Raw genomic sequence first — 27225 nt, forward strand, 5'->3', positions numbered from 1 at the left:
ACTATTCTTCCAGAGGTCCTGAGTTCAATTCCCAGCAACCACATGGTGGCTCACAGACATCTATAATGAGATCTGGTGCCCTCTTCTGGCATGCAAGCATACACAGAAGGAATGTTGTATACATAATAAATAAATAAATCTTTTAAAAAAAAAGGCTAGCAATTCTCAAGGGCTTCCTGAATATCAAACCCACTGTTGAAGATACCAAGCAGGCCAGCACTCCCCAAAGCCTTCCTAACACATGTGTTGGTGGCATCTTGAGAAAAGCTATTGGACTGGCTTGAGAGGACAGGGGTGGGAATGACAAGGAACTTCCAGAGGTCCACTTGCAGAAGCAGTATGGTCCCGGTCACACAGAGGAACATGTTCCCAAGGCCTATAGGAGGGCACTGGGATAGGAGCCCAGTCATGAGGATCCCTGGTGTCACTTCCAGCCTCTTCCCTCTTCTAGGCCCAGGACTGCCTCACAAGACCACCATCAGGGGCGCACTCATGTCTGGTTCCTCTCACCATCTCCAGGCTCCAGGGCACCCACACCTGGTGCCCCTCATGTGCTACACACCTAGAAATAAACCTCCTGAAGCTCCAGGAACTGTCCCCTTCCCCTATGACCTCACTTTGCCAAAACTGAGGGTCAGGCAGTCCAGCCCAGTTCTGGGGACAGAGTAGGGCTTCACAGTCAGCACCCAGGTTCCAATCCTGCTCTGCCTTTCTTCATCTAGAGCTTGGTAAATTATGCTTCTAATCTACATGGAGGGAAACTGAAGCTTTGGAAAATGAAGCCTTTGGCCAGCAATGGCCAGAGACTGTAAAGCCAAATTGAACACAAGCAGTCTGACCTCCTATTTGGTATCTATGGACCGAACTCCCTCAGGGTCAAATAAACCAGCTTTATCTTCAAAAGCAGCATCAGGGGAAAGCTAAAGAGGACAGGGTGTACAGCCACAGCCTTGGGGCTGATGGCTCATACCCACTCTCTCACACTGGGCTCCTGAGTGCTGGCCACACCCCCAGCTCCTGCTGACTTGGAAGTGACTCATGGTTGGCAAAGGACGCCTAGGACATTCTGTGACATGGGGGTACTCCAGCGTTCCGAGTTCCCCAGTCAATGGAGAGGAAAGACAGAGAGATGGTAGACTGGTGTTGAGGACCTGCACAGGGCAAAGGCAGAGCTAGTAGCTACACAAACGAAGAAAGCCCAGCCTCTGGGTCCATTTCTCTCTCTCTCTCTCTCTCTCGCTCTCTCTCTCTCTCTCTCTCTCTCTCTCTCTCTCTCTTTTTTTTTTTTTTTTGATTTTCGAGACAGGGTTTCTCCATAGCTTTTTGGTTCCTGTCCTGGAACTAGCTCTTGTAGACCAGGCTGGCCTCGAACTCACAGAGATCCGCCTGCCTCTGCCTCCCGAGTGCTGGAATTAAAGGCGTGCGCCACCACCACCCGGCTTCTGGGTCCATTTATAACCTCAGCTGTGAAATGGCAATGAAGGTCCATCACCCGAGTCTGACATGATGTCACAACGTAGGAAAGAGGCTGGAACCCTGTTTCCTTCCATGGCTCTGTGGACTCTACTAGCAGCTATAGATCAGTGCACGCCACAGCCACAGACATGACGGTCAGTGCACGCCACAGCCACAGACAAGCTCATCACAAATGCATAGGTTTTAAGAGTCAAACTTGGATCCTCATACTTATACAAGCACTTAGTGACTAAGTTACCTCCTCAGACCTTCATGGGTTCATTTTGTTTTTCAAAACAGGGTTTCTCTGTGTAGCCTTGGCTGTCCTGGAACTCACTCTGTGGACCAGGCTGGCCTTAAACTCAGAGATGCACGTACCTCTGCCTTCCAAGTGCTGGGATTAAAGGCATGTGCCACCACAACCAGCTACTTTTCAACTTTTTTGGTTTTTTGAGATGGGGTTTCTCTGTGTCGTCCTGGCTGTCCTGGAACTCACTCTCTAGACCAGGCTGGCCTCAAACTCACAGAGATCCACCTGCCTCTGCTGCCTGAGTGCAGGGATTAAAGGCATGTGCCACCACCGCCCGGCTTATTTTTCAGTTTGTAAGGCAGGCTCATGTAGCTGAGCTGGCTCACCTGGCTTGTTGAGAAGGCACCGCAGTTCATATTCTACGTCAGCCTGGCGCTGCTCCAGGTTCTGCTGCTTAACACTAAAGGGTGAGATGAAGAGGAAGTAAATGCTCTGTGCAGTGCCAGCCACCCACACTGAGCTGCCATGGCAGAGTGTGCAGGCTCCGAGTCCTCCCCAGACTCCAGTGGGGAGCAGGCAAGGAGTCAGGACTCACACATAGATAAGCTCTGACTCTCGCCGCAACAGTAGGTGCTTCTCGTGAATGAGCTTGAACCAGTCCACCAGCATGTTGTCCTCGCTGCCCTCTGGAAGCCAGATCCCCACTGAGGCCAGAGCTGGCACCCGTCCCAGCTCAGCACCCCAGGGTGAGGGGCTCCCATCAACCCACAGCCCTCAGCCATCTCTCGGCAGCTCCCGCACCATTTGCTCCTCCCCGCAGCTTCTCTTCCAGCAGAACGCCACGGTGTTCCAGGGCATCCAGCTGGCGCTCAATAGTGTCCATCTCACCATAGATGTCCTCCTCAGGGATATACTGGTCAGCCTGGACCTGCCCAACAATACTCTGGTCACCTAAAGAGCAGTGGCCTTCCCCTCCACCTGCTCCAGTCCAACTCACAGGGTCCCCTGGCCACTGCAGGCTGCAGGAAGCCAAGTCCTGTCCCACAAGGTAGCATGACAGGAAGGCAGCATAGGTGTGGAGAAGGGGCTGTCCCCTCCCTACCAAGGGTCTGACAGACTCCCAATGAGAGGCCAAGTTCCTGCTCCAAGAGAAGCCTCTCCCTTCTCTGTCACTCAGGAGGAGTTCTTTGTGGGCCAGACAGCTAGTGTACCAGGCTACAGAGCGCCCTGGGGCACCCTTCTGAGAAGCACACGTTTCTCCTAGTGCTCCCTCTCTGCACTTGAACTATTGTTAGAAACACCCACTCCCTCTGCTCCTGGCTACACAGGATCCCTGGGTTAAATTCAACCTTCCAATTGGGCCACCCACAGGTCCCAGATGCCTATGGCTGCTGCGGGGAGGGTGCTGGGGTCTCTCTGCTGGCACCTTGCGTTTGATGAGTGGAAAGCCATGTCCGGGGGCAGGTGGCCTCATGGGCTTGGCTCCTTTGGTGGCCTTCCTTACAGCTGGAGATGCAGAAGGAGATGGCTTCCGGTTGAAAGGATTCTCTTTGCAGGAAGACTGAAAGAAGACATGACGGATGGTGGAGTCTGAGAAGTTTGATCACACAGGGCTAAGGAAAGCAGGCCAGAACCCACGTGGCAGGAGGGGAGGGTTCAGGCAAGAACAGAATCCCCCAAGTTCCAAATGGTTCCACTTCCAGAGTACTTCCCCAGTGTCAGTTCCACATCTTACACACGTTCTGCTCAAGGGCACGGCTGAGGGAAAAGTCTTTGAGCCCAGTGTGGTGGCACACACCCCTTTAATCCCAGCACTCAGGAGGCAGAGACAAGCCGATCACTGTGAGTTCAGGGCCTGCCTGGTCTACACAGTGATTTGTAAGACAGTCAGGGTTATTAAAAAAAAAGGGGGGGGGGGAGGAAAGGGGTTATGTGTTAAAGGGTTAAAGGATAGAGCAGGAGATTAGAGGGTAGGGAATTTATCAGGATGCATTTTATAAACCAGGCGGTGGTGGCATATGCCTTTAATTCCAGCACTTGAAAGGCAGAGGTAGATGGATCTCTATGAGTTCAAGGCCAGCCTGATCTACAAGAGCTAGTTCCAGGACAGGCTCCAAAGCTATAGAGAAACCCTATCTCGAAAAACAAAAACAAAGCAAAACAACAGAATACATTTTATATGTGTAAGATATTGTTCAAAAAGCAAAACTAAATGAAGATTAAAAAACAAAATGATGGGTCGCCTAACAAGTGCAAGGCCTTGGGCGCTAGCCCTGGTACTCAAGCACACAGAGGCCTCACTCACGCTCACTGCAGAGAGGTTGGGCACCCAGCTCCAGGCCACCCACTTCCCAGAGGTCCAGTAGCATCCACCACAGGTCAAAGACCCCACATTTGACTATACAATTAGTCTTCACGGCCACACTTTCTCCAGTGGAGACTCAAAGGTTCAGAGAGGCACAGCTCCCCCATCTAGAGTCACCCAGCCAGGAAATGCAATAGCAGGAATCCCACCCTCCCTCTACCTGACAGACAGAGGGGCGATTCTCCCCTCCCTCCCCTCTCCTGCCCACCACAGACACACTCAGACCCTGGCTCTTCATCTTTCTGTCTCTCTAGAGACCCCTGCCCACTCTGAGACCAGGATCCTACCTTCCCTACAGTGCCCCTCGGTTTATGGAAAGCAAGCATCACACTTGAGGCCTCAGCTTCCCTCTACTGATGGGGGGTGGGAGGTGGGGGTGGGAGCAGGCCCTGCCCTTATCCAGTCAAGTTCCAAGCTGCGCAGTGGTTTCCTGAAGCAGAAAAAGCGCCTAAGCCAGAGTTGAACATGGCAAGACTAACGTCTCTGCCCGGGACAGAGACACTGTGGTCACCTATAACCTCAACATTCTCTCCTAATCCAGAGGTAAGAGTGAGACTGAGTCCCTTAGGACAATCCGAGATTCTGCCTTTTCCCTCTCTGTATCAACACCTAGAGCGAGTCCAGGAAAGCCCAAGTCCTTCCAGGCTTTTAAAGCCACAGAACATTCTCAAATCAGTCTCCCATACAAGCCATGCTTTCATTACAATGGAGGTGGGCAGGCTGCAAAGATGGCTTAGTGGTTAAGAGCACACATTGCTTGTCCAAAGTCAGATCCCAGCACCCACATCAGGTGACCACCAGACCCCTATGACACCCCCTCTGCTGGCTACCACAGGCACTGCACTCACATGCACAAACCCATACACGGATACACATATTTAAAATAAAGAAAAACTAAAACATATAAACAAAGGACCTGGAACGGTTCTTTAAGCTACCCCAAGTCCATCACCTACCACCATCTAGATACCCAGAGGCTCTTTAGAACATTCTGGAAACTTGGCACTACCCAGTAGCTTACTGTCAAAAGTAGGCCTTTTCAATGTCACACAATAGATAGCAGAATTGGAAATACCATACCTACATGAGTCACTGTGGCCCAGGAAGGATCAGTACAAGAAACAAGACAACCCAGAACTACAGAACCTGTCAAAACCCAGATTCCCGGATAGGGGCCCAGCTAGATCCTCCTCATGCCTGCTTTACCTCTGAGAGAAGACAGAGCCTAGCATGGGTCTAGGGTCGGGCCTGGTTTTATACCCCATAACCGTAAAAGAGGAACCCAGGAAGGTGTGCATCTGGTGCCCTTTAGACTGATGGGTACTAACCTTGGCTCCTACAAACCAATATGGCTACCTGTGGGAGTCATTTCAGAACCTGCAGACCAGACAATGACAATGGGCCACTCAAGAACAGAGGCCACTAGGCCTGTGTGACATCCGGAATCCAGGTGTCCCATACACACAGGAGGTACCCTCCCCACTTCCTGGTAAGAGCTGCAGTGTCTAGTGAAGGAGTCCTCTTTCTTATCTGTGCTGCACTCCATATTACAACAATCATATACGTGTCTGCCCATGGAGATGGGGTGCCCCTAGAGGTTAAGCACAGGGTCTTAATGAACAAGCCCAAGACCTGGCATCAGTGAAGCCAGCAGGTGGTGGGGTAGAAGAGGTGTGGGCAAAGGGTACAGGGGCGAACAGATCCCACCGTATCAGAAACAGGCTGGGAGCAGACAGACAGAGGGATGGAGAAACACAGACCAGGGCCTCACACAGGTAATAATGGGTGTGTCCACTCGAGATCCCAGCCGAGGACCTCCTTGCCCGCAGACAAGCCACACATATCCACTAGCTAGAAGGCTGCTTCTGCACTTACCTTGATCTGCAGCTGTGGGGATGAACTCCCCCGGGAAGGGGCAGGGCTGCGGTCTCCAGCTAACAAGAAGGGCATGGGGGTAGCACCACTGAAGGGCTTGGTGGCCTGGGTACCTGGGCTGCCCCTGGTCCTGGCCTGGGGTACTTGTTCACCACCAGGCTGTCCTAGCTCCCCAGAAGACGATAGGGAAGAGTTGGCTGAGGGGGTGACGGAGTTCTCAGCTATGCCAGGGGTACCAAGCACGTGCACAGCAGGATCTGAGGAGCTCTTGGGTACGGCAGGCGTCTCCAAAGGCTCTGCACTGGCAGTGTGACTGGAGCTCTCGGATGCCAGGCTCTCCACACTAAGGGCTGGCGATGGCGTGGCGGAAGGAGGTTCCGAGTGTGACGGGCGGGAGGCATGGAGAACTGTTGAAGACGAATAGCAGTAACATTCAAGTGGTAAGCAGGACTTCTGTCCTCCCCCAACACATCCTGCTCCCAGAGCTGGGGGTAGCCCTGGACACCAAGCTTTTCCCATCTGGATGGGCAGGAGGCCAGAGAACACCAAACCCATGCCAGGACCCACGTCACAAAGGCACTAGGTCATTGTACCCCTGATGCACTAGTGTGCCAACTTGTGGCACATTTATGGCCCTAACTTCCCACTCAGAAAGACAGCTGCCTTCCACTTCCCCACATGTCCCACGATCCTCCCACACCCAAGCCCACTCAAGGGCAAGCCACGGGGCAGATGGAGGCTCCAGTACAGGGAAGGCAGGGGAAATGAGGCTGGTCTTCGTCTCCAGCAGAGACTGGAAAGAAAGCAACAGCACAGGGTGGGGGCAGCACTTGCTGCAGCCAGAGCTGGGCCAGGCACTGCCAAGCACAGCTTTCCCCTTCTGCAGATGACATGGACTCTGCCTCCATGTCCACCATTGTACTTCCTGGATGAAGCTGCAGACTCAGGGAAGGATCCTCCCTAGCTAGGGTCACCCTTAAACACAGCTCTGTCCAACTTCAGAGCTCATGCCCCCATTACCCTGAACCCAACCAGCAAGTGGACCCAGGGCATACAGGACTGAGAATTTGCCTGTAATTGCTCCCAGCAGGTGCTTGGTCCCAGAACTGCCAGCCACACCCCTAGGAGTGGGATAGGGGACCAAGAGTTGAAGACAAATCTGAGGTAAAAACAAAACATACAGCGTGCTAGGGTGAAGGGACCTGGAGCTCACCCCCATCTCACACATGAGGAGACTAAAGACCAAGTCCTACAAAGGTAGAAGTCAAGCTTCTCAGTGGTTGGAGAGACAGACACAGGGGGCAGGGTTCAAGTGAACTCCTGCCTCATGCCTTTCACAAGTCCAAGGCTGTGCCAAGTATTCCCTGACTCCCAAGCTGAATTAGCACAACAGGAAGTGTTAAAAGCTGGAGCTCAGGGGCTGGAAAGATGGCTCAGTGGTTAAGAGCACTGGCTGCTCTTCCAAAGGACCCGGGTTCAATTGCCAGCACCCACATGGTCGCTCACAACTATCTGTTGTTAGTTCAGGCATCTGTGCTGGCCTGACCTTGGGGTATACGTCCTCAGCTGTAGCCAGTAAGAGCACCTCCTGTGCATATTCACCATGTTCCCCTTTAAAAGGGCCCTACCCACCTCCCATCTCTCCCTCGTTCTCTCTGTCTCTGTCTGTCTGTCTCCCTCTCTTCTCTTCTGCCACTCCTGTCCCCAGAGGCTGGTCTCCATCTCCCCTTTTCCCATTCACTTTTCCCCAATAAAAAAGCCCTCCACCTTAGCTCTGTCACATGGTATCTCTCTCTCACATACCACTTTTTCCAAATTATAACATCTGTAACTCCAAGATCTGACACCCTCACACTGACATATATGCAGGTAAAATACCAATGCACATTAAATGGATGGATGGATAGGTGGATAGGTGGATGGATGGATGGATGGGTGGGTGGGTGGATGGATGGATAGGTGGATAGGTGGATGGATGGATGGATGGATGGATGGATGGATGGATGGATGGATGGGTGGATGGATGGGTGGGTGGGTGGATGGATGGATGGATGGATAGGTGGATAGGTGGATGGATGGATGGATGGATGGATGGGTGGATGGATGGGTGGGTGGGTGGATGGATGGATGGATGGATAGGTGGATAGGTGGATGGATGGATGGATGGATGGATGGATGGATGGATGGATGGATGGATGGGTGGGTGGATGGATGGATGGATGGATGGATGGGTGGATGGGTGGATGAACAAAGCTGGGGTTCAAATTCCGCCTCCACTGCTCCAATGCTCTGCGTCTTCTATAAAGTGACTGCCCTTCTCCCAGCCTCTCTTAGATGAAATGGGAGACCACATACCCATAGTGTACAAAAACATAACAAAGCTCCCCGTACCTCAGACCCAGAACTCACCAAGGGGGGAAGCACTGGGTGCTCTCGGGGCAGGGCGCTTCTTTGTCTTGGGGCTGCTGGTGGGGGTGATGCCATACCAGGGGTGCAGAGACTTGGGTGTGGATTCTGGTGGGGCTGGGGCAGGGCCTGGTACTGCTGGGGCTGTCTCTTCTTCTTCCTCTTCCTCCTCAAAGGGGTTGTAGGGCTTGGGCTCTGGCCCAGCTACTGGGCTCTTCTGGGTCCTTTCTTCCAGGCCTCCATTCTCCACCTGTCTGCTTGCTGACCCAGGACTGCTGCTGGGGGGCGGTGGGGCTGGTTTCTTCTTTGGCTCTGTCTGCACCAGTGCAATCCATGGGGGGTCCTTCCTTGGTGCTGGCATCCTAGAGGAAGGCCAAGGCAAGGGGTCAGCCTTCTGCTCTCTAGGAAGTTTCAGTTTGTCCCAGAGGAGGGGGAGAAGCTGCCCCAAGATCAGGCCAAGCAAAAAGGTAAAATGGGTTGTGACAGTCACATCCCAATAGGGCACCTTGGAGCCCAGAGAAGACAAGCCTTCAATCACACAGCTGCTGTCAATCCAGCCCAAAAGAGGGGCTGTGTGACATTTCATGATGTCACCCACCTCCCTATGCCTCAGGCTCATCAGCTCCATGGAGGCTTAGCTAGCCTTCCATTTCACAGGGTCCAGTGAGTTCAACACCCTGCTCCCGAGTGTGGTTACACACCAGGAACTGCACAAATGTTTACTAGTGGGGCACTGTGGCCCCTTACCCCTCCCAGGGCAGCTATCCTAATGAGGACCGCTCTCAAAGAAAAGCTAGAAGTATGTCCTCCCCAGAGTGGGGTTGGAGAGAGGCAGACACATCAGCTTTGTCTATGAACTATGTACTCTATGAACAAGGCCTAGACGCCCATGTCATGCAGGAAGCACAGGCTTGGGAGGCAAAGTGACTCTAGAGGTGGCTGTCCCCACTTGGAGCACAGGTCAGGCAGGTTGGGGACACGGCTTTCCTTCCTCACCCAGAGAGAAGCCTCCCTGTGGGCCAGGAAATCCTTTCCCCATCTGGGCCCTGGAAACCCCCACTCCCTCAGAGGCCTTTCAGGGGCCAGCATACCTCTCCGACAGCTTGGGTGTGCCTCTTGGCCTGGGAACAGGGGGTTCCTGCAGTCTTCCTAGACGTGAGAGGACAATGAACCAGGCCTTCATGGGCTGTAGAGGGGTACCAAGAGCCAGCCAGAGTGCTGGCTTTGCAAGCCAGCACTTTGTGCCCTACATGGCAAATCACAGACCAGGGTGACCGCAGTCCCTCCCTGCCCCGCCCTCAGGGAGATAAGATAAATGATCAAAGGTGAATAGGAGAATGGTCAGTCAGGCTGTAGGCAGGCTTCTGACAGGCCCAACTGCATGCTAGCTAAAAAGTCCCAACCCAAATCCCTTCAGTCACTTCTTCTATACCAGGGTATCAACCCAGGTGCCACCTCCACCTGGAAACCTCCCTTGACTACAGCTATCTAAATCCCAGTCTTGGCTTCCTTTCATCCACCTCAACAGCGTGTCTACACACTATCAAATCACTGGTTCCTCCAAGAAAACACAACAAGGTCCAAACATTATCGGTGTCCCTAGTACCCAAACCTAAGCCTGCCTCCAGAAATGCTGAGAATGTTTTGGCACAAGTCCTGGGATGCTCTCTCCCTCGGGCCTTCATTGCCTTCCCTGACTAAATGATAAGGGATGTTCTGCATAGCTCAGGAACACATGGAGGTCATCTAAGAAAACCCCGCAGACAGCAGTCCAAGAATTTCCATGAAGTTCAGATGAGACCAAGGGCCCTGACCCCGCTGCCCTCCCCAGACAGATAACAGATCACATAATGAAAGTGGGAAGTTACCTGAAGCATACCTGGGAATGAGCCAGGTCACATACTATTGACATCAACATGCACAGTCCCAGACACTCAAGACACACACATGTATGCCTGCTATACTCCAAGCCACAAGACAGAAACAAAATGCATACACGGGACACAGGTGGCGCTGCGGCTTGAGCTGCACCAGTTTGGAGAGCAACATGGCATGAAAAGGCACAAGGTGACTGGGACACACACAGGAGACCTCATCACACAGCACATACAGGTGCCAGCTCAGAGCAGTTCACAGGGCTGGAGAGATGCCTCAGCAGTCAAGAGCACTTGCTGCTCTTCCAGAGGACCTGGGTTCAGTTCCCAACACCCAGATCAGGTGGCTCACAACATCCTGTTTCTCCAGCTCTAAGGGATCCTATGCCCTCTTCTCGACTTTGGACTTTGTAGGCATCTACAGTCACATGCACAGACACACATACACACAATTTAAAATAAATCTTGAGGGAAAGAAGGAAAGCTGACACTATTCCAGGAACACAAGGCTATGTACATGCCCACAAGAGGGAACACATTCAGCCAGCACGCCCCGTCCACTGTGCTCTCACTCACCATTCACAAGGCCGCTGCTGGTACCCTGCTCCACCAAGCCATCCTGCTGCAGGCTAGACCGTGGCCGTGGTGTTGGGGGCGTCAAGGCTGAGCTCTCAGAAGCCTTCCTGGGCGCAGGTGTGGGCCGGCCAGCAGGGGAACTGGCCAACTCCTGGGGCTTGCTGGGAAGAAGTGGCTTGTTCGGGGTCTGGGGCTGTACCTCGGAGCTGGCCTGGAACCCATCTGCCTCGGCCACTGCAGACACACTAAGGTCACTCTCCTCTCCATCCTTGGCTTCTGTTAACTGCTGCTGCTTTCGCTGTGACAGGGGCCTAGTTCCTGATCGGCCTCCTGGACCCAGCCTGGTGCAGCGTTCTGCACACACAAAGGTGCCTTCCTCGGGCCCACTATTATAAGAACCCGGGAGCAGTGTGCTGGAACACTGCCGACATCTGCAGAGGACAGAGCAGGTATTCCCTTAGCAGGGCACACTGGCTAGGTCCTGGGTAAGTCCTCCATCAGAGACCAAAGTTATTATCCCCTTACTCCCTCCTTCAACTGCCAGGCTCAACTGGCTTTATACCCTGGACTTTCCAGAAGAAAAAGAACACAGCAACTGTCGGAATCAGAGGGGAAGAGTAAACCGTGTCAAATTAGAAACAGGCATTGTGAAACAAGCTTGTGCTGCAAGGGGAAAGAGGCGAAAGTGCCCCAGGGTTTGCCCCAGGGGAAGACCGCTGTCAGCCAGTTACTCTAGAAATCAGTTTGGTTCCCTACCTACCAGGTTTGTTTTGGTTTCACTTTGTTTTTCAGGGCTGGGAACCAAAGCCTCTAAAAAGGCTAAACACCGTGCTCTACTCTTGGACCACAGCCCAAGCTCAACTGTTTTGGGGTGGAACCCAGAGCCTTGTGAATTATGAATAAGCACTCCACCACCGAGTCACACAGCCCCAGCCTGGGGCTGGCTTGCTCTTAATGAAACAGAATACAGTGTATCAGAGTGTCTCCTGTGTGGGTGAGCCCAGCTGCAGAAAGCTCTTGTACGGGGCACACATCTACAGACACAGGGTCAGACCATGCGTGCACATCTAGTAATGCCTGTTGCGGGGGGGGGGGGTACTTTTTAAGATTTATTTTATGTGTTGGGCTTTTTTGCCTACATGTAGATCTATGTACATGGATGCCTGGTGCCAAAGGAGGCCAGGAGAAGGCATCAGATCCCCTGGAACTGGATTACAGAGGTTGTGAGAGGCTATGTGCATGAAGGAAATCAAACTTTGGGTCCGCTGCAGGAGCAACCACTGCTCTTAAGTGCTGAGCCTTCGCACCTGCCCCTCAAATGCACTTTTGAAAAAGTCAGGTATGCTGGTACACACCTGTTTTGTTTGGGGGTTTTTTTGGTTTTATAAAACGGGGTCTCACTTTGTAGCTCTGCCTGTCTGATACTCACTCTGTAGCCAGGCTGGTCTGAAACTCACAGATCCACCTGCCTCTGCCTCTGCCTCCCGAGTGCTGGGATTTAAGGGTTAGGCCGATGTACTTTATCTCAGCATTTAGAAGACTGAGGCAGAGAAATACCAGTTCCAGGCTAGCCTGGTCTACGCAGTAAGGCACTGCCTTAAAACAAACACAGAAAAAGCAAAAAGGAGAACCTGTCTTCCCTTGGCTGGAAGAATAGCTCAGTGGTAGAGTGCTTGCCTAGCAGACACATTCTGCGTTCAGTCCCAGCACCACAAAACCAAACAACCTGGCATCCCCTGGAAGTCACACTTAAACCCAAGAAAATTCTTTGTTTCAACTGAGCTCCAATGATGAGGGGGGCTGAGCACAAAACTCAGTGGTGAGACGCTTGCCCTGCACTCAGCACCCCAGGAAAAAACATGGCTCAGCATTTGAGAGCAACTGCTGCTCTTGCAGAGGACCTGAGTTTGCTCCCAAGCACCCACATCGAGCCACTCACGACGGCCTGTAACTGCAGATGGCTTCCAGGGGCTTCCCCACACACAGCTTCTGCTTCCACAGTCATAGACACATACATAAAAATCAATACATCTTTAAAAAGAATGAGAAGGGGGCTGGAGAGATGGCTCAGAGGTTAAGAGCACTGCCTGCTCTTCCAAAGGTTCTGAGTTCAATTCCCAGCAACGACATGGTGGCTCACAACCATCTGTAATGGGGTCTGGTGCCCTCTTCTGGCCCACAGGGATACACACAGACAGAATATTGTATACATAATAAATAAATAGAATGAGAATGGGAGGGTAATCCTGGGACTGACTGGGTCTTGGTCTTTCTCTTCTAGGCCACAGTTTCTTCCTCTGTGAAGTGAGGAGAAGCTGAATGCCCAGTATAAACAGCCCGGTGGGTGTGAACGGCCACAGCAGGTGTGAAGGGCACAGTGGGTGCTGACCCCAAGGGAGCTCCCTCCTGGGTGCTGGGAGATATGCCCTGCCCTACAGCACTCACCGGAAGCAGTGCCGGTGGTAGAGCCTGCCTTCGGCCAAGTACCGCTGCACCAGGTGCACCCGCTGCCCGCAGGCTGCGCATGCGCTGCTGGGGGGCTGCTGTTTGCCCTGCTCAGACAGGCTGGCTGAGGAGAGGTCATCACCCTGCAGGAAATGGGGCACAGTTACCAGCCATGCTGCTCCTGAAGAGTTCCCTTCCCTCTCCACCACAGCCAGGTCCCTCAAGTGCACACAGAGCTCCGTAGTGCTAACACATGAAGACCAGAGTCCTAGGAGAGCCAGAGGACGGCAGGCTGTCGCCTTCTCCCACGTGAGGAAGCCAGAGCCCAGAGAAGGTGACTTTCTCAATGTCCCAAGTCAGTACAGAAACAGTGAAGCCCAGACTTCCAGCTTCCAAGGAAGGCCTCCTGGCCCTAGGAGAGGCAACTTTTAGTTGCCAAGTCCCTCCTGATAGCTGCCCTAGCCAACCCTCCTTTCCTCTGGTGGCCTTGGCTCTCCATCAACTAGCTGTTAGCCCACTCAGGCTGTCTGGGTACTCACTCTGGGCCTGCTTCTCTCTAAAGCTCATGAAAAGCTGATGTCCTTTGGAGAGGGGACTAACAAGGTGGTCCCCACTTCTCTACTGAGCGACCTTGGACAAAGGACCAAACCTCACTGAGTCACTGTTTCCTAGGGCCTGAGAGCTGCCGCCTTGGAGGGGCCTCACTCACACTGACTGGTTCAAACCTGGGACTCCACAGAGTCAAAGGGACAGTCACATCACTGTGTGTCATTTGCATAGCTCCTGACTGTCCCATGATGGCAAGGACAGCATGGGGTTTGTCCACAGTCACAGGAATGACCGTGACTCACTCAAACTCTGGAGAAAACATCCAGGCTGTGCCCCTCGCCTGCTCTTCCACCCAAGGAGTCTGCCTACCTGAGCCTCCTCTCCTGGTTGCACAGCAGGGGATGCAGATGGGGGAGAGGGGAGTGCTGGATCCTTTCCTGGTGAGGGTGATGGTGAGACAGCCGCTATAAGACAGGAAAGACACTGTCTGAGGCAGGGAGAGAACCTGGAGACCAAGGAGGCGCCAACCCACCCGAAGCTCCACAGCACCTCCTCTGGGCAGAACACAGGTCTGCACCTGGGCTGCAAGTAAGACAGAGCGGGAAACACTTCCACTTTCAGGCCCTGTGCCAGGGGCCTTGCTGAGCCTCCCTCAAGTGGAGCCAGTGATTCGCACTGTACAGGACTGCCACAACCTGGGTACAGCAGGCTGAGCCTCAGCTTCCTTCTCACTCAGGCAAAGGGATGAAGCCTGATCTGAAGGCTCAGGGAGGTGGCCTACTCCCTGAGGTCGCCCGCCTGTCTCCACGTGAGCAGATGTGGCCCAGAGTCAGAGGAAACCCCACACACATGCCAGGGCTTCCCTCAGATTATGCCCCTCCTCCATCAGCTAGTGTCGTTGAGAACCTCCTCTGCACCCATGCAGTAAAACAACATCCAACCTCTAACTTCTCGAGAACTGTGCACCACAAAACAGTCCATGTGTGGTGATCTGACAAGTATTCAGACAGCTCATCCATAAAGCGCTTGGCTAACATAATCCAGGCTCTGAGTTCAAGCCCAGTACTGAAAAGAAACAAGGTATGTGCGTGCGTGCGTGTGTGTGTGTGTGTGTGTGTGTGTGTGTGTGTGTGTTGCACACCTGTAATCCCAGTCCCTGGAGCACTACACGATTATGAATTCTGAGCTAGTCTGAGCTACAAAGTAAGAGCCTGTCTCAAAAAATAACTAATTAGTGAGTTAATCAATTAAAGGGCCAGTGAGATGATGCAGCAGGCAAAGGCTCTTGTTGCCAAGGCTGATGATTTGAGTTCAGTCTCTGGAAACCACATGGTGGATGGAGAGAAATGACTCCCACAGTTGTCCCACACATGAGCCATGGTATACATGCACACAAATTAAACAAGCAAATGTGAATTTTGGTGGGGGTGGAGGACTGAGACAGTTTCTTTGGACAGCCCTGGCTGTCCTGGAACTAGTTCTATAGACCAGGCTGGCCTCGAACTTACAGAGATCCACCTGCATCTTCCTCTCAAGTGCTGGGATTAAAGGCGTGTGCCACCCCTGCCCAGCTTAAAAAAAATGGCTCTGACGCCAGATGATGGTGGCGGTGGTGCACACCTTTAATTCCAGCACTCAGGAGGCAGAGACAGGTAGATCTCTGTGAGTTTGAGGCTAGCACCAGCCTGGTCTACCAAGTGAGTTCCAGGACAGGCTCCAAAGCTACAGAGAAACCTTGTCTTCAAACAAACAAACAAAATGGCTCTTACAGAGAACCTGGCTTGAGTTTTTGCACCCACATAGCAGTAGTTCGTGAACACCTGTAACTCCAGTTCCAGAGGATCCAATGCCTTCTGGACTTCTGCAGGCTTATGACACCAACATATGACTCACAGAGATATGCTCAGCACACACATACACACGTACAAAACAAATATTTATAATAATGATAATACAATTCAATTAAATACAACATCTGAACAAGGGTATACATAGAGGAGAAACATCTACTCAATGCAAAGGCCATCATGTCAGATGGGAAGGGACTGATTTCTAAAGCTTATGTCACTTACACATGTATGTGAACTTGGGGATGTGGCAGGGAATGCATCTGTTTTTGCTTTGTTGTATTTTATTTTATTTTTTTATGATTTATTTATCTTTATTTTATGTGCATTGGTGTGAAGGTGTCAGATCCCCTGGAACTGGATTCTCAGACAGCTGTGAACTGCCATGTGGGTGCTGGGAATTGAACCCGGGTCCTCTGGAAGAGCAATCAGTGCTCTTAACCGCTGAGCCATTTCTCCAGCCCCTTTGTTGTATTTTATTGAGACAGGATCTTACTATGTAGCCCTGGCTGCCCTAGAACTATATAGACCAGGTTGGCCTCACACTGATATCCACCTGTCTCTGCTGCCCTAGTGCTGAGATTAAGGGCATGCCTGACTGGAAAGCTGTTTTATTCTGAGTCACAGTGAAAAGGTTAGGAGACTCAGCAGCCTAGGCAAGCCCCCGGGGAGATTCCCTGGGCTGGCTCCTGTCTTCTTCCCCCTAGAGCCCAGCAGCACAGGACCCATGCTGTTCTACCTGCCACACTCCTCCCCACACCTTCAGAGCTGTCTGGCTGTCTCCTGCTCACTTCAGACATCACCTCTAAGGCCCTCAAAGACTACACATCTAAAGTGACCACTTCCTGCTCTCCTTGGTGAACTCTGCCCTTTGCCCAGATCCTGAGAAATGTACTGTTTCATGCTTTCTTTCTCTTCCTCCAACACCATACAGCATGATCTCTGAAACTCTCTCTTTCCCCAGCAGCCAGCACAATGCCTGGCACACAGCAAGGGCTCTACAAGTACTTGTTAAAGTACTGGGTTCCAGGTGCTGGGGCAGCACAGCTGTGCAGACAGTGCTGGTCTGCAGGGAAGGAAGGCTGGGACTGGGCTCAGTGTGAGTGCCTGTTTAGCATGTGGGAGCCCTGGGTTGTACATACTTAAGTATATTCTGTGTGTTTCCCAGGAGAAAGGCAGTGGCTACTGTACAGATGAGAGGGCCAGGTTAGGAAGAACTGGCCATTCTCTCTCTCTCTCTCTCTAACACACACACACACACACACACACACACACACACTTTCCACTTGCCCAAAAGGTACAATACAGGACCATCTGGGGGAGGGAACACAGGGTTGGAACACATCACAGCAGTGGCAGATGGGATAAAAATGGTTTGTATCTAGGGGCCAAATGACATAAAAGATACAAACTTTATCTTAACCAATGGAACTCTACAGGACACCCCCACCTTGCAGGCAGGTCTAGGAAGTTGACTCCCAGGAAGGGCTGAAGAGAGATTCATGATTGGCCACAAAGAGACTGAAACAAAGTGAGCATGATTACACATATCTGAAACTGGCTTAGAAGGTGAGGAAGAAGCATACTGAATTTCAGGCTAACCTGGGCTACATTAAAAAAAAAATCTGAAAGTGGTAGGAGGAAGCCGAAGAACAGAGTAGAGAGGTGCAGTCTGGAAAGAGAACTGTGATCAGGGTCACATGGTCCATTCATGGATCCTGACTATTATGCAAGCTACAGTCGATCAGCAATCCAGATACATATGTTCTTCTGTTACAGGGGCTTCCACCCAACAAGACCATCAGCACTGGAAACACCCTTACGGTGACGCTCATCCTTTATAACTCAGCACACGGTACACTAGAGATGTTAGTTGTTTCCCAGGCTGTGAGAGTCACAGTCATAAGACTGTACCGCACAAGCTGGGGACACATGAGTCCTAAATCAGAGAGGACAAACATGCTCTGCACACATCCCTTTCACTCCTCACAGCAACCTTGTGAGGTGGGCTCTATGCACAACCCCATCCCAAAGAGGAGACCGAGGTGGAGGGAAAAGGGAAAAGTCTGAGGCCATGTTCTTATCTCTACTGAAGCGAGGCTCCTTCCCACAGTGACTCTGGGGTCTTCCAATGCAGCTGTCCCTGGCGTGTGTAGATACCGAAGTTCCAGCATGCTCCAGACGGCTACATGCATCTTCCAGACACTTTGCTTACTTAATTTCAAATTTTAAAGTTTTCTTTTATGTTTTGATTATGTGTATATGTGTGTGTCTATGTGTTGTTGTTTGTTTGGTTTTGGTTTAGTTTTTTGAGACAGGGTTTCGCTGTAACTTATTTTTTAAATATTTATTTATTTATTTATTATGCATACAATATTCTGTCTGCGTGCATGCCTGAAGAGGGCACCAGACCTCATTACAGATGGTTGTGAGCCACCATGTGGTTGCTGGGAATTGAACTCAGGACCTTTGGAAGACGAGGCAATGCTCTTAACCACTGAGCCATCTCTCCACCCCCTCGCTGTAACTTTTGAGCCTTTCCTGGAACTAGCTCTGGTAGACCAGGCTGGCCTTGAATTCAGAAGTCCTTCTCAGCCTCTTAAGTGCTGAGATTAAAGGCGTGTACCACCACCTCTTGGCCTTTGTGTTATTTTGCACACATGAGTGCAATGCCCATGAAGGCCAGATCCTATGGAGCTAGAGTTACAGGCAGTTGTGAGCTGCTAGGCCTAAGTGCTGAAAAGAGAACTCAGTCTTTTATTTTTTGTTTGTTTGGTTGGTTGGTTTTTCAAAACAGGGTTTCACTGTGTAACAGATCTGGTTGCCCTGGAACTCACCCTGTAGACCAGGCTGGCCTCAAACTCTCAGAGATCCACCTGCCGCTGCCTCCCAAGTGCTGGGATTAAAAGCATGCATCACTACTGCCCGGCTCTGAATTAAGTCTTTATTAGTAGTCGAACCATCTCTTCAGCCCCTAATTTATTGATATTTATTTACTTTTCGGGTACAGAGATTGAAAGCATCATGGTTCACAGGCGGAAGTCAGAAGGCGAATTTCAGGAGTCAGTTCTTTCCTTCCATGATGTGGGTTCTAGGGCTGGAACTCAGTCATCAGCCTTGGCAGCAAGTGCTGGCTCAAAAAACAGATTTTTTTTATTTTTAAAGACAAGATATTATGTCTCCCAGGCTGTGTAGCTGACAAGGACTTTGACCTTCTGGTCTTCTGCCTCCATCTCCCAAATGCTGGGATTCCGGGTGTTAGCCATTACCACTAATTTACATGGTGCTGGTAAATGAACCCAAGCAGGGTTTTATGCACGGTGTCCACACACTCTGCCAACTAAGCTACATTCCCAGCTCTAGAACAGTGTTTTTTGGGTTTTTGTTCTCTTTTATTTTTTTAAGACAAGGTCTCACAATGTAGCCCTGGCTGGCCTAGCAGACCGGGCTGGCCTTAAATTCACAGAAATCACCTGCCTCTGCCTCCTATGAGCTGGTATACAAGGCGTGCACAACCACATTCAGCCTTTTATAAAAATGTTTTTTATGGCCAGGCAGTGGTGGTGCACGCCTTTAATCCCAGCACTCGGGAGGCAGGGGCAGATGGATCTCTGTAAGTTTGAGGCCAGCCTGGTCTACTCCAAAGTTTTTTATCATTTAATTATGTTTGCATGTATGTTCATGCCTGATGCTTGCAGAGGTCAGAACATTCGATCTCCTGGAACTAGAATTATAGACTGTTGTAAGCCTCCATGTTCATGTGGGTGCTGGATCCCCTCAAAGAAGACTATGTTCTTAACCACTGAGCCAGCTTTCCAGCTCCACTCCCTCCCGCCCATTTAAAGAGACAGACTGGATTCTGCCCACACAGAGCAGACACAGAAAACATGACCCACATGGGACTGGCTATTCAGGACCTAGTGGCAGCAACTGCCCAGTGAAGGACTCAGAACCCCTGACTCCTCAGCCCCATTGTTCAGCTTCTGTGCTGTGTTCTTGAGCTCCTTGCTTCCTTCTTTAGACTCACTTCCCCTATGCAGAAAGGAGCTGTCTGCCCCCAGCTGCCCTGGGACACTCATAAACCTGACGAGAACAGAGAGGATGCCTGTCCCTCTAGCATATGCCCTTTTCCAGTGTCTCTACACTCAAGCTGAGGAGGCAGGCTCTGCAAAGATGCTATGCAATAGCCCAGAACAGAGCGCATGGCAGGAAGAAAAAGCGCTGGGAAGTGTCGGGACAGGAAGTGTCAGACAGGAAGTGCAGTGGGTGAGGGGAGGTGAACGCACAGATGAGCTCACCTGTGTTTACTGCCTGTCTCTCTCACACTCAAACACACACACACAGGGCAAAGCAGACAGGGTCTGATTGTGTGGCCCTGGCTGGCCTCAGACTTGAGGTAATCCTGCCTCAGCCTCCCAAGTATGGAGATTACAGGTGTGAGCACATCACCCAAGCCAGTGCTGTTTTAATGCAAAAATGTATATGAACTAGCAAATCTACAGTCAGTGAATGAATGGCAGGCTGTTGTTTCCTGGATCTTTCTTTCTTTCTTTCCTTTTTTGGTTTTTTGAGACAGGCTGTCCTGGAACTCGCTCTGTAGACCAGGCTGGCCTCAAACTCCGAGTTCCACCTGCCTCTGCCTCCAATTAGAGGCGTGTGCCGCCACCACCTGGCCATCCCAGCTATTTCTGTACTGCTCAGAAAAGAAGTCAACAGCCCGGGGCAGCCTCTCTGAAGGGCTGTCCTCTCTTACCTTGGCCAGAACTGGTGAAGTGGTTGTAGTACTGGGACACATAGGTCATGATGCTGAGACAGTCAGGGACACTCATGGAGACCATGTCATTGGGGTCCAGGAGAGCAGGGATCCCCAGCTCTTTTTCAGCCACTTCAAAGGCCTAGGATGGAGGCAGGAGCGGCCACAGTGAGGAGAGGACAGCGAGATGGCAGAGTCAGGAAACACTTCTCAGACCGGGACCAGCTCATTGTAAGGGGACTGGGAGACTATAATCCCATCCCCACACGGTGGCCTGAAGGAGCAGCTGAAGGAGCAGCTCACCCATGGGAGCTGTGAGAAGGGAGAACCAGGACCTCCCCTAGGTCCTGAACCAGTCCCCTTTCCAAATGTAGTGGCCTCTGCGACCCCTGCCCTCTCCCACCACAGCCCTCTGTGCTCCCATCTGTCTGAGGACTCACCAAACGGTTATTCTCGAAGACATTCTCCTTGGAGAGAGACTGGAAGTCGCTGCAAGAGACAGAAGGACTATCAAGAGAGGTGACAGGCGGAATCGGGAGGGAGGGAGGAGGTAATCTTATCCTGGTAGGACCAGCCTCAGCTCTCCAAGAGCTGGGAGGGCACCTAGAGGTTCCTGAGGAGGAAACTGAGGCTGCAAGCCCTGATGGAACTGTCGCTGTCAACTGGGAAGCAGAGAGTGAGCCTAAGGCCCCTAAAGGTACCCAAGCCAGGCTTGAGAAATCACTGAGAAGGGGTGGGCTCAAGCCAAGCTCCAAGTCATGGCTGGATTCTTGATTCATGGCCAGTTCTTCCTCAGGAGACATTCTCCTCAGTCAGTGACAAAAAAGACAAACCAGGGGGCTGGAGAGATGGCTCAGTGGTTAAGAGCATTGCCTGCTCTTCCAAAGGTCCTGAGTTCAATTCCCAGCAACCACATGGTGGCTCACAACCATCTGTAAAGAGGTCTGGCGCCCTCTTCTGGCCTTTAGGCATACAGACAGAATATTGTATACATAATAAATAAATAAATAAATGACAAATCAAGCGTGCAGTGCAGACTTGCAATGTGGGCATTCCCATGCAGAGGAGCCTGCACTTCCCTGCAGCTTGCCTGACAGGTGCTCACCCCATTTTACAGAAGAGGGTGGTGAGATTCAAGAGGGGAAGCTAACCAGCCCTGGGAATCTATACTTTTGGAACTTCCATCAAATGTCACAAACACACAAGCCATACCAAGCACGGAATCCAAAACCCAATCCAACTCCAGGAGGAATGTTTTTCTGTTTTGTTGTTTTGTTAAATTTGTATTTTTTTAGTGTGTATGTACACATATATATTTTCTTGTTTATTTAATATGTATTAAATAAACAAGATATATATATATATGTTTTCCAGCATGTATGTCTGTGTCCCATGTGCCCACCTGACGCCCAAGGTCAGAAGAGGGCATCAGATTCCCTGGGACTAGAGGTACAGTTGCTGTCACAGTGAGTGCTGGGAGTTGAACCCCGTTCCTCTGGAAGAGCAGCCAGAGCTCTTAACCACTGAATAAACTTTAGCCCCTACATTTGTTTCTTAATGGGGCCCAAAATAGAACAAGCTAGCAGCAGAGCAGAAATGAGCATACTGCAGAGCTGCTAGAACTAACAGCTGGTCTGTCCCATCAGCCACTCCTGGGGACAGCTTCCCTCCAGGGGACTTCCTACTTCCCTAAGAAAGGGCTTCTTGGCTTCTGAGTGGGGCAGATGAGTGGTGGCAGGACCTCCCCTCAGGGCACTGGTGTGGGAAACACAGGTGCTGGCTGGCTTTATCCATCTGTTGAAACCAGTGGGCTGGACCATGAGTGGGTGGGGCACTGTGGGCCTGCTCTATCAGGTAGGCTGTGTGACTGTGGGCGTCGGGAACCCTACCTGCCTCCACTGCCTCCACTGCCGGAAGACTCAGGAGAGCCTCAGGCTTTGCTCCCGGGCCGGAGTGAGGGCCAGCAGCATCTGAGAGTGACAGAAGGAGGCCTCCTAGATACTGCAAAGTGTACAAGCTTTGCCACTGCCTTGCAGTGACCTTCTTCTCTCAGCTACTTCGTCTCTCTGTACCTCAGTTTCCTCGTCTGTAATACTAAACACCATAGTGTCCAACACAGGGACTCCAAATCCAGTGACAGAAGGGCAACTTGTCTGGACCGTTTGGCTTCCTCAGCAGTGTTCCTAGAAGGAGGGGTCATAGTTTGTCCCCACTGCCTCCCCAGGGCCCTACACAGCTCCTGGTGTCCAGGAAGTGTTCTTGTACACGTTTGTTGAAATAATACGTGATGAAACCTATAGAACTGGGGTAACTGGGACTGGGGAGGTTGCTCCCTTGTGACACGCTTGCCACACAAGCATGAGGACCTGAGTTCAGTTCAGAGCGCCAATGTTCGCGTCCCCAGCACTGGGGAGAAAGAGACAGGCGGTTTGGTGGCCAGTCAGAGCCTAGGCTAATTAGCCCGCCCCTCTCCGGTCTCAATGAGAGCCTGTCTCAAAAAAAAAACAGGACTATCATCTTAATTTGACCTCCAGCCTACACACACACACACACACACACACCATATACAAATATACACATACATTAGCACACACAATACTAGTGTTTCCTCAGCGTCTCCCACTTCATCTCTACCCCTAAACACCATCTGGGTTTGGGCTGCACACATCTTTCTGAGAATTTTCAAAGGCCGAGAAAGTTCCATCTGACGCGAGGAAATGAAAGCACAGAAATGAATGCCACATGGGCCCTGGTCTCAAGGGAATTTAGGAAAAGCTGGAGGAGGCAGAAGGGCACTGTCCAGTTCCTCACCCAATACAGCAGGAAGCCTCACACATGCGCACACACGGAGAGAGACCCTGGGACCAGCCCTGGGCTGGCAAGGCCTGCAGCCCTGGAGGCTAGGACCCTTACTCCACATCTGCTCCTGTACGGATCCGCCCCGAAGTGCGGAGGCTGCAGCTCAGTGGCTGAGTGCTTCCTTGGCACGCACACGGGACTGGAGTCAATCCCTAGCAAATAAATAAATGGAGGACAGATAAACCTCCACCCTTCTCTGCACTTTATGGAGAACCTGGCAGGGGCTGGAGAGTTGGCTCAGTGGTTAAGAGCATTGACTGTTCTTCCAGAGGACCTGAGTTCAAGTCCCAGCAACCACATGGTGGCTCACAACCATCTGTAATGAGATTTGGTGCCCTCTTCTGGGCTGCAACCAAACATGGAGGCAGAATGTTATATACATAATTAAATAAAAAAATAAATAAATAACCTGGCTTCAGTTTCTCTCCCACGCAATTAGATGGTCCAGGCCCAGCCTCCCTAGCAAATGACTAACTGGATTGAGTCTAGACCTCTGCTTGGGAGGGAAGCCCTTCACACCTGCTTTCCGGACACCTGAGTGACCTCCCTTGGGCCTTGAGGCCTTCTCTTGACCTTGGCCTTTCCCCAGGATGTCCCCTGGAGGCCTCCAGGTAGGGACCCCTAGTTCGTCACCTCAAGCTCGACACGTGTGACAGTATGTAGACTTTTTTGGTGCTGCTTTCGTTTTTGATTTTCAAGAAAGGGTTTCTCTGTGTAGCCTTGACGGTTCCGAAACTCAGTAATCTACCTGCCTCTGCCTCCCGAGTGCTGGGATTAAAGGTATGGGCCACCACGACTATTGTCATGGGGTGTATGTAGAGTATTGCCTTGCTGGCTGTGGTCTCTGCCAACTCCACTGTGTGGGAGCAATGACTACACATACTTGTTGACTAGATGAAGGGGTTAAGCAGTCATTCCCACCCCCTACTGCCTAATAGCACCTCTTCTAGTGGTTAGTGTTAACTGCCTGCTTATTACCTCCTTTAAAATCCTGACCACAGGGCTGTGAGGTAGGTCTTGTTATCAACCCCACCTTCCAGATGTCCAGAGAACCAATGATTTTCCCCAGGGCTTAAACATTAGCACCAGGCAGCCAGTACTTAGAGCTGGGGGTTCAGCACCTAGCATCCTGACACTAAATCCTCTCTTGAGGCTCATCCTCCGCCTCCTGCTTCAGGGCTAGTCCCCAGCAAAAACAGAAGACCCTGAGCGGCAGCTCCAAAGCAGGGGCCAAGCCGGCATCTTCTCCACCACTGCAAGCCCAAGCCCTACTCCCCTTTGCGGTTAGCACTGGGTCCCGTGCTATAAAACCTTCCTCCCTTCGGCGTCCACACCTCCAAAATCTGTCTTCCAGGGCCCCTGGGACACTATTCAACTGCATACACAGTAAATCAAGTTAGAGCTGAGAAATCCTTTCCTGGGCCCTTCCACAGCCTGTCCTATGGAAACAAGTCTGGGAGAGAGCAGCAGAGACTGCAGGTTGTGGGAGCTGGAGGAGCCCTCCCAGGGGAGCTGTAAGCAAGACAGAACTAGGCCTCTTCCAGATTTGCTACTAAAGCCTGAAGTGAAAGGAAGGCAGACACCAGATGAACTGTCACTTTCAGTTTTACGATTAAATAAATCAATGAACCAATGAAAAGAGGTTCCAGGGCTCAGAAAAGAAGCTGAGGTAGAAGCCCATGTCAATCGTTCTGCAGGCCTGAATACATTTTTCCAGGAGACCCTTTGGAAGTGGCTCGGGTAGGAGGGACCCACTTTCCAGCAGAAAGCTACAGATCGGGCTGTCAACCGTCCTAAAGCTGTCCCCCCCACGCCCCTCCCCACCCCAGCCGCCCCGCTCCTTCTCTGCCCCATCGCCGTGCCCCACTGTGAACAGCGGGACTATATAGAGCATACACCCTGTCAGATTCCTACTTGAGTGGTGTTCGGAAGTAGTGTACCCCAAGTCACCTGACAGTCATTAATCTAGGACCTCTGTGCCAGAAACGAGGTTAATGCCCAACAGCGCATCAGCCCAAAATGCCTAACGGAGAGGTGGTTTCCCTCCCCCCTTCCCCCGTTCTTTGCACTTTAAATGTAAATGGCAAAAAGAGCTGAAGAGAAGTGAAACTAATGACCTACATTCCCGTGGGAGTCCGACAAAATATGGGACTTGGAAAGTCGGATAACAGAGCTTATATATAGAAGGGAACCGGGTTTAGGCTTCTGGGGAAGGGAAGAACCGGGTGAATAGAGCCGGGCAGCGGTCTTAGGTAGGACGAGATTTGGGACAGCCTTCTTTCTGACACCCTTTCCGGTGGTTGTCCTTCCCGAGGTAAATTCCTACTGGAAATAGTCAGCCTCCCAGAGCACCTGAATGTCTGCTCAAACGACCTCAAACTCGGAGGCAGCCTATCTGGGGGAGTGGCACAGCCTGATCCCCTACAGTCAAGTGTGGGGGTACTATGCACAGGCGCCGCCCAAAGGAGGCTCAGCGTGTGCGCTGGAGCCTCGAGTAGGAGCGTCCCTGAGGAGGGGTCAGCCTGACACCAGGGGCCCAAGGCGGGGGAGGGGTGCACGGGTCTGGGGTCTCGGCGCCCCTGCTCTGCACACAGAGCCGACGGGTGTGAACTCCCGGATCTCTCGGGGTGGCGCGCGCCACCGCGTCACTGAGGGGGGCGGCGGTCCCCAGCCCCGCGCGCTCGCGCGCCCCGGGCACTCACATCAGGTCGGGTCGGTGCCGGTGCAGGATGGCGCAGAAAGCCAGGCCGTCCCGGAAGGAGCTGCTCAGGTCGCGGACGTCCACGCCGCGGTAGCCCTCGCACTGGCGGCGGCACCAGGCCAGGAGAGCGCCCCGCGGCCCCGCCATGGTGGGCCGGGCTCGGCCGGCCCCGACTGGGGCTGGGACTCGGGCTTCGGCTCGTGCGGCTCCGACTCCGGATCAGGTAGCACGAGGCTGGTGCTCGGGCTCCGGCGGGGCCGGTTTCCGGCAGAGACTGCGGTGCGGCTGGGAGCTCGGGGCGCCACCGGCGGCCGGGGCGGGGCCTCGGTGTCCTCGCTCGGCTCTGGCGCGGCTAGGGCTGCGGGCTCGGATCCCGACCCCGCCCGGCCAGCCTGCCCCGACCTGCCCGCGCAGCCTCCGCCCCGCGTGGCCCGGCCTGGCCGGCCGCCGCTTACTCACCGCGGCCCGCTCTCCTCATTGTGGGCCGGCAGCGGGCGCCCACCGCCTCCGTCCCCGCCCCTGCCCGCCAGCCCGCCCGCCAGCTCGCCCGCGCCGCGGGGGAGCGCGAGGAGGAGGAGGCCCCACCCTGCGGCCCCGCCCACGCCGTCGAGCCCCTTCCCCGGAAGGGCCGACGCCCCATAACCCCTCTTCTCCAGACCGGTCACCCCTTCCCAGGAGGAACCCCTCCTGGCAGCCGGGACAACCCAGCGCTGGCTAGCCCCTCCCCATCGCCACCCGCAGGCTCCCCAGACCCTCCTACCCCAGAGGCGGGACACTCTCGCTTGCCACTTGCCTGCCTCAAGCTCACCCCTCAAAACCTGCGGATCCACCTCCCTGACTTCTGTGAACCACACCCACACCCGATCTGAAAGAATCGAAGCACTTTTCACGCAGATCCCAAACCTCCATATGGTCACCAGCTTCCTACCACCCCTCCCCACTCTATAACACCCCGGTCGCCCTCCCTCCACCCCCCATGGCCTGCCTAGGGGACGCAAACTACTACCAATCCAGAGAGCTATGTAGTGACAGGCTGGAGACCCCACAACCAAGCTGGTCCTTCTTGGGAGTCCCCATCTAGCTGTGTAAACTAGATCTCACTCGCTCGCACACACCCTTCTGGGCCCGCATCCCTTCAACTTCAAGAATGGCAGGGGGCTGCGCTTTTGCTGGAAGGACTTAGAAACAGACCACTCTCTAACGGAGTGTTCTGGCCACACCTGGCTTTGGAACCTCCCCTGCCTCGTCGTCTGGTCTGCCGGTTTAAGAC

General features: G+C 52.6%; 1 protein-coding gene across 1 annotated transcript in view; it reads right to left on the bottom strand.

The window, feature by feature from the left end:
- Positions 1-26453, bottom strand: part of Micall1 (MICAL like 1) — a 32596-nt gene extending 6143 nt beyond the window's left edge. The window contains exons 1-13 of the mRNA XM_075959916.1: positions 25957-26453; positions 20836-20884; positions 20396-20537; positions 14165-14259; positions 13247-13389; positions 10802-11232; positions 9443-9500; positions 8355-8713; positions 5946-6352; positions 3132-3266; positions 2507-2633; positions 2301-2391; positions 2092-2165 (exon numbers count right to left, since the gene is read on the bottom strand). Coding sequence (XP_075816031.1) covers positions 2092-2165; positions 2301-2391; positions 2507-2633; positions 3132-3266; positions 5946-6352; positions 8355-8713; positions 9443-9500; positions 10802-11232; positions 13247-13389; positions 14165-14259; positions 20396-20537; positions 20836-20884; positions 25957-26102 — 2257 coding nt within the window. The 5' untranslated portion in view covers positions 26103-26453. The remainder of the gene's footprint in view (positions 1-2091; positions 2166-2300; positions 2392-2506; positions 2634-3131; positions 3267-5945; positions 6353-8354; positions 8714-9442; positions 9501-10801; positions 11233-13246; positions 13390-14164; positions 14260-20395; positions 20538-20835; positions 20885-25956) is intronic.
- Positions 26454-27225: the final 772 nt, after the last annotated feature.

This window comes from Microtus pennsylvanicus, chromosome 2, assembly GCF_037038515.1.
Source record: "Microtus pennsylvanicus isolate mMicPen1 chromosome 2, mMicPen1.hap1, whole genome shotgun sequence".
In the NCBI taxonomy this organism is placed as follows: Eukaryota; Metazoa; Chordata; class Mammalia; order Rodentia; family Cricetidae; genus Microtus; species Microtus pennsylvanicus.